The sequence below is a fragment of the Conger conger genome, chromosome 17 (assembly GCF_963514075.1).
Source record: "Conger conger chromosome 17, fConCon1.1, whole genome shotgun sequence".
NCBI classification, from domain to species: Eukaryota; Metazoa; Chordata; class Actinopteri; order Anguilliformes; family Congridae; genus Conger; species Conger conger.
Genome location: NC_083776.1, coordinates 16,247,712 through 16,255,608, shown reverse-complemented (window position 1 = coordinate 16,255,608; position 7,897 = coordinate 16,247,712). Strand labels below are relative to the sequence as shown.

The window sequence follows — 7,897 nt, the reverse complement described above, 5'->3', positions numbered from 1 at the left end:
TGAAGTACATTGTATTTTATTTATCATTAGGAAATTAGGTATCAAGAATCATTGAATTTCGCTGGTATTGGTGTCGACGACCGTGAGATCCATAATCCTGGAGGAGGGATTTGGGGACTGAAAGGGTGAAATCCTCAAGTCCTCAAACAGGCTTACACAACTTTGCATACAAACGGAAAAGGGCCAGTAAAATTCCACAAATGATAATTATATGCACCATTTATTATACATTTTACAAAAGACAAAAAGTTTATATACAGATAAATTTAAAAAGATAAGAAACAGACAGGAAAACTAGTACCAGTGGAATCTGCTGATGTCGGGAGCTTTGAGCCATTATAAAAATAGAAAAAAAAGTTGCATGCCAAGATTCAAGGAGTTTGAATTATTTGCCATTTTTAAAACTTTAATTCAGAAAACGATTCCAATTTAAGCAAATTCTTTTTTTTTTTTTTTTTTTTTTTTGTGTAATTATTGTGCTTATTGCCATAATATCAAACTAACCACGTTGCCCTGGCATGACTTGGATTCTTCTAACTTCCATTCAGGCCACAATTCCAAACCCGAGTTGGTGTCACCATCAGTTTACCGTTTGATCTGGTTTGGTAACCATTATGCTCAACAGCCGATGTTGCAGTAGTCAGAGTGCAGGACTTGTTTTACGATCGCATAATTAGTCTCCATTTAGCCTTTAAATCAGAAAATTCACAATGCATAACTCCTCCATGTCCTGCCCTGGGCCCATAACCCTGCACTACTCACAGCATAAAGTGCGATGTTCCCACATCTGTATCTAGGAGGCTTGATGAACAACAGCGGTATTGAACAATGGTGGTGTTCCAATGAAAAACCTGTTGACATTACTGTTGCTCATTACATGTTTTTGTAAGGTCTTCATAATCTTAAGAAGGCAATGATTCACCAGCCAAACATGTACTCCATCGCTTTAGAAACAAAACTGTCGTCTTTTCTAGGGGTCTGTCTGTCAGAAACCACCTATAAAAAGAAGAGACATCACATTACAATGAAATCATATTCATGATGTGATATGAAAAGAAACCTTAACATAGAATTTAATGATATCTCATTATAAAGAGCTGTGTGTTATCTGATAGAGGGAGCTGTATATTATCTGATAGAAAGCAGTTTGTTAATTGATATCCATCTATGTTATCTGATACAAAACTAGGTTATCTGACAGAGAGCGGTATGTTATCTGATAGACGTGCATGTTTTCACTCAGACATGCTGTGTCTTATCTGATAGACGTGCTGTACGTTATTACTCAGCTATGTTGTGAGTTATCTGATAGATGTATGTCTTCACTCAGTCCTGCTGTGTGTTCTCTCAGACACGCTGTGTCTTATCTGATAGACATGCTGTACGTTATTACTCAGCTATGCTGTGTGTTATCTGATAGATGTGTGTGTTTTCACTCAGACATGCTGTGTGTTATCTCTCAGACATGCTGCATGTCATCTGATAGACGTGCTGTACGTTATTACTCAGCTATGCTGTGTGTTTTCTGATAGATGTGCTGTATGTTATCACTCCGACAGGCCCTGGGCCATACCTGGTAGTCACTGCCGGAGGCCTTGTAGGCGGCGCTGAGGGGCCTCATGGCAGAGCGGGGCGTGGAGACGGGCTGGCTGGGCGTGTTCCCGCCCTTCACCGGGGATGTGAACACTGGAGCGGAGGAGGAGGAGCTGCCCCTGTCCGAACCCTCCATCACAGCCTGCCCAAGAACACACATTTACACTCTAAAGACATGCATGCACAGACGGGTTATGCTGCGCACACAAATGTACGCATGTGCAGTATGTCTAGTATGTATTTCGACAGGGACATAATGAATAATTGTATGCATGTGCATACACAAACATATGTGCATATGGAAATACAAACACACATCAGATATATATTTACGGTATGTATGCATGTATGGATGTCGGATGCGCTACTGACAAATGAAGTGAAAATTTCATACTTTAAGATTTGAAGAGACTGTAGTAGACATGTGCTTTCTGAAAAACATTTCAGAAATCTGCACTCGTTTCCTTCATCCATGAGTGTAGAAAATTGGTTTGTGTGATAATGAAAAATGGGGAAACTAAATTATAAAATCACTCGCCACTAACACACCTTGTCTATGCAAGCTTTAACCCCGATCATGATCGCCTCTCCAAACACTTTTCCATCTTTGCTGAGGGCTTTCCGTGCCTGGAGTTTAGACTGGTACTGAAGGTGCATCCAGTTACCAGTGTTGGACATCTGTGGGTAAAATCATTGGACAGTTCTGACAGCCTATCACAGTGAGGAACACATATGCATGGACTGTACCAATATGTTGAAGGCCATTCATAGGTAATACAGTAAAGCTTCAGTTCTTACCACATGTTTCAGTATGTTTCCATACTGGGCAAACTGCAGGAGAATATAGGAGGCTGACGCTGGTGGAAACCTATAAAAACATACAAGGCATATCTTCTGTCAGACTTCTCAAATTTAAATAATATTCACACTTAAAAGCAGAGCAAAAGGAAAGGCTTAGCATTATGCCGCAAGTTAAACCAAGAGCTGCCATCTGATAGCTTGGGACAAGCCCAAAATGCAACAAGATGACTGATTCTGATCCAGATATAAATGTTTAACATTACAGAATTTGTAGTGCTTAATATGCGATTTGTAGTTCCATTATCTTTCTTTGCCGATATGATACAATTTATATCGGAAGCACTAAAATAAAAATAAATGCTCTATATTTAATAATCTAAAACACTGTCAGACAAAATATAACTGCTGTCACAAGATTGACTAATGAGAAACACCCGTGAAGCCATATGTCCAACATTATGGTGCCCTGGGTAAAAAGTGCTGAAATTCATACATGGTAAAACCAAAATGTCAAAATGCTTTAATCAATGCTGAGAACGTGCACTCCAGTCATATGTTAATAGTCTGATTGAAAATCTAAAATTGTGGAGTACAGAGCCAAATCAAGACAAAAACATGCCTTTGTCCCAAATATTATGGAGCTCACTGTATATTGGGCTATACGGGGGCGGCTTGTAGCGTAGTGGTTAAGGTACATGACTGGGAGCCACAACGTCAGTGGTTCGAATCCCGGTCGAGCCACAATAAATGATCCGCACAGCCGTTGGGCCCTTGAGCAAGGCCCTTAACCCCACATTGCTCCCCGGGCGCTGCCCACTGCTCCTAAGTAACTAGGATGGGTCAAATTAACCCACAGGGTTCAATAAAGTATATCTTATCTTATCTTATCTTACAAGATTGCTCAGTGCCGTTAATGGAAAAAACTTGGTTTCTTTCATTTGGGCGCATGCGAACGTAGTTAAATATGAAAGCAAACATACTTAAAAATGTAAAAACAAAATAACGCTCCGTGGTGCATTGACTATTAAAAACGTATACGATTAGATTTCATGGTGTCAATCAGTACAATACGAGAGTAAGTGTAAAATCACGCAACCATCATTTCTTAAAAAAACTAAGAGGAAGACGTGGTCGAAATGAACTACAGCCCAATCCCTGTAAAGTGTGGGAGGAGCTGACCCAAAAACGGTGATCCAGGTGTCGTCCAGGTGATCGTCGGAAGACAGGGTCTCTCCCTGGGTGTAGAAGGGGTCAACCTGGGCAGGAGACAGGACCGTAGAACTCTGCAGCCCCGCAGTGGCAGGACTAAACACATTCATCACTGCCAAAATCAAAACAGAACAACAACAATCACAATTAAACCCATTTACAGCAAGGCTAGCCTCAGATAATATGGCTAATAGCATGGACGGCTAACAAAAATGTGCATACTTCATAGAAAATAAATTAAAAGGCTGAATGGAATATATGCTCTCGATTACACCAATGCACAATTATTTGGTTCGTAACTTTAGAAGAAAAAGATGCATTTTTCATTGTATTTTTATAAATATGTACAGGGATATTTTATTGTGTCGCAGTGAACTACCGTTTTGATTTCCCCAAAAAATGTACCAAAATGTCTCACAGAGCTCAATATGATGCCCCATCATATACCATCGGTAATTGTGAAATATTGCATTGGAAGGCTGAACGCGTTTGGTGAATACGCCCTAAATGAAAATAACGCTCTGTGGTGACATACCTGTGCCTGGAGTGGCAGCTACCAGGCTGGAGAGTGGAGACTGCATGACAGAGAAGGGCTGTGGGAAGAGAGAGATACTGGATCAGGATTACAGCACTGTGGAAACACCAGCGAGGCTATGAACACAACCAAAACGCGAGGGGACTACAGCTGCTTACCTGCTTGCGTAGGCTGAGGGGAGACGCGCCTATGCCTGGGCTGGTGATGTCATCATATATACTCCTCACCGGGGGGGCCCCGCTCTTATCTTTCGGCGTGGGGACCACAGGTTGTGGGGGGGACCCACCTGAACAGAGAACACATTTCATACAACAACATACACAGCAATATACCACAAAAATAATACCACACAGTACAATAATAGCACACCTCGGCTAACACAGAGCTCTACAGTACAATAATACCACTCCTGGGCTAACACTGGCTCTACAGTATAATAAAAGCACACATGGAATAACACAGTGCTCTAGAGTATAATAGCACACCTGGGATAACACAGTGCTCTACAGTACAATAATACCACACCTGGGATAACACAGGGCTCTATAGTACAATACCGCACATGGACTAACACAGAGCTCTACAGCACAATAACACCACATCTGGGATAACCCAGCAGAACTTTTTTTATTTTTTTATCTGTGTATATGAAGTTCAATGCGCAAAGATTTTGATTAATTAGAATTGAACAACGAGAGATGACTACTTTAAATACATAACTTACACAGTAAATACATTTTTCAATCTGGAGATCATGGTGTGAACCGTGCCTCACCTGCCAGCCCAGTCGGTCTCATTTCCAGCCCGGCTGCACTCCCAGCGAAGGATCGTGGCTGAGGGGTGACGGGTGCCGGGGTGTCACCCATCAGGAACCCCGGCAAGAACTGTGCACCCGGTCCAGACTTGGGGGAGGTAGGAGACCCCAAAGTCATTGGCTCCGTACCTATTTTATTTGAGAAAATGTGTCTGCTAAGTTAGTTGGCTACTTGGCTACAGTATGTGGCGATATCCAGCTACTGCCTTTTACTGCCAAAACTGAAAGGTCCTGCACTGCACCCACCCGCTCTCACTGAAGAGCTTGCCAAGTTAGAATGAATGCTCTCCAGTAATTCAGCGAGCAACGTCGACGACCATGCCAACTAAGCTATAACTACATCGTGCTAGTTAGCCATGTTCTCAGGGTTGTATTATAGATATGACAGCAAGCTAAAAATACCACAATTTGCTACTGATGCTATTACTCCCATGGCAACGTGCTGTACTCGTCTCGCTAGCCTAGTGATATAGCAATGTAGCTTATTAGCAATAGGGCAAAAACCTTTGACGAAGCAAAGTTTGATTATCAAAGACAATACCAACCTTGGAACTCCATTAGCTACAGGATACCAGTGATATATATATACACCGTATAGCTATAACGTGGAAAATCACGGGATTCAGTACTACAACCGAAATACGTGTAACATTAATGCTGGCGGTGCTAGCTAGCTACAAAAACCTACTTTCAAATAATGGCGGAAATACAATGTGCGCCGCACCGGCATCGCCAATGCATCATGGTACTGATGTACGTCATAGTTATGAATCACGTGATGTTATATGGTGGATCTTTTCCTTCCTTTTTTTTTTTTTGAATATTCAAGAACGCAAGGCAGTAATAGGAGGGATAATCTGAATGATCTGACAGTAATGAATGATTTTGCATTGAATCTGCTGCATGTTAATATTATTAGCCTTTTGAGGTGTCCTTGCAAACTCCTGTCCAGAAGTCGGTGTTGGGGGAGATAGACAAAACATTTTTACCAGGTATTTCTTTCTAAGATATGAAAATGTGACAACATGAACAAAGTAAGGTATTTAATCATGCCATGTAAAATGCCACACCAACTTTACAAATATGCTCAATGAAGCACTGTGGGTGTATATAAAATCATTTTTCACAAAGTGGTGTGGCTCATGTTGACTTTTCATTATAGTGCATATACTCTAACACAGCTGCTACTCTTACATGCATGTATTTCTTTACTGGATATCCTGAGTTATACAAAGACTGCAATAGTTGGCTAACATCCACTGCACTGTATTTCAATGGCGCATATCCATTGAATCAAGTGAATTTATGTTTTATGTTTTATGTTAAGTTTTAAATGTTAAACCTCTAAAAGTGGTTTAGATCCAGAAGGTTTTGTGAGAAAACACTGTCAATACAAAACATTGATAAGATATTAGTATATTTATCTTTTATTGGTTATTCATCAGTTTCCAACTGAATAAATTACCTTAAAACACCACAATCAACATCCATAAATCAGGTGGCATTATTACAGTAAAATATTAAAAAATCACACTATGAACTATAACTTGGCACACACACAAGGTCATACATAACCACAAATTACATTATGACATAAAAAGAGTATCATGCTCTGCACAATCCAGTCTATTTGCTCAGGTCTCCTGGTGTATCCTGGGTATACTGCAGATGTCCTTCTCTGGGGAGTGGGCTAAATAATATTTTTTTTACAACAGCCCACCCCCCATTTCTCCCCAGCCAGGGATTTGCTCTTTTTTATATCCACAATTACGGTGTCCAGGGTAGACCCTGATGTTCCTCGTCTCCCATAGGACCTGCTTGATGGTACTGATGATCCTCCACTGATGCTACGGTTCGGTGGTCTTGCAGTCCTCACACACCCTCAGCAGTTACGGAGAATCTCACCAGCAGCCTGTTTAGAGAGACAACAAGGCCCCATATCTGCCTTGCCATGGAGCACTCCCGGGAACAAGTGCATTGAGTCTGTGCATCCGGCGGGGCAGCGTTCAGTTAGCCGTTTATTCATAAAAACCCAAGTGGGGAGGGACATTTGAGCAGACGTCCATTCTATGTCTTTTGGTTTGTTGGTTCATGATTTGTGGTTATGGGTCCAGTGTCGGCCTGCACCTCGGGAGTGCTGCTGTTTGGCTTGATCTTAAATAGGGCATAATGAGCTTGAAACTCCATGAAATCAGGCAGTCCATCCTGAAAGTGAAGTCCCCCAATGGCCTATGAAAATTTGGGATCCCAGCTATAGGGTAGTTTCTGGTCCAGCACACACTGGCCCATTGCTCTCAAAAAGGGAGTGGCAAAGTGCCTGGAAAATGTACAAGAGGCCCCCTCAACCTTCCGTACCTTCTGGACCAGTGTGATCACACCCCCCCGCCAATTCTCCTCCTCCTGAAGTAGGCCCAGTTTTCCCATTGTGCTCCCCAAGACAAAACGGACGGCCTGCCTGTTGATGGTTTTACAATTGGCCTTATCTGGAGCGAGTACTCGTCCTATAAAGAGGAGAATGGTCAGGACTATTTCCTTCAGGACCAGGATCTTACCTGTCATTTTGAGGGGCTGTGTGCTCTAACTCGGATATAGCGGTGGGCACACTTCTAGCTCAGTCCGCCCTCTTCGTCAGTCTGGAAGGTCATCCCCGGGAGCTTGACGTTATTTCTGTATGCAGGAAAACAGACAGTGGCTCACTCCAAAAATGAGAAACATTTTGCTCTTGTCCCTGTTGACCAGGGCTCCAGTGGCCTCACAGTACTGGTCTGACAACTCCGTGGCACAAGCGATGGAGCGACTATCTGTGACGATGCATAATGGTGCTGGAGATATCAGCATATTTCATATGTATAGTATGGTCCTCAAGGGTATCATTGAGTTCAGTGGTTGGAGACCACAGAAATTGCTTATTGGCTGGTCAGAGGACGTCAGAAGTTCGGCTGTGG

General features: G+C 42.2%; 1 protein-coding gene across 1 annotated transcript; it reads right to left on the bottom strand.

Moving 5' to 3' along the window:
• Window positions 1-201: 201 nt before the first annotated feature.
• LOC133116771 (nucleoporin NUP35-like) lies at window positions 202-5,688 on the bottom strand. Its single transcript, XM_061226693.1, has 9 exons — window positions 5,498-5,688; window positions 4,914-5,081; window positions 4,297-4,424; window positions 4,139-4,196; window positions 3,574-3,715; window positions 2,392-2,461; window positions 2,143-2,271; window positions 1,574-1,735; window positions 202-996 (listed from the first exon to the last, which is right to left on the bottom strand). The coding sequence occupies exons 1-9, from the start codon at window positions 5,508-5,510 to the stop codon at window positions 919-921; spliced, it is 948 nt and encodes a 315-aa protein (XP_061082677.1). The 5' UTR covers window positions 5,511-5,688; the 3' UTR covers window positions 202-918.
• Between the last annotated feature and the right edge of the window lie 2,209 nt (window positions 5,689-7,897).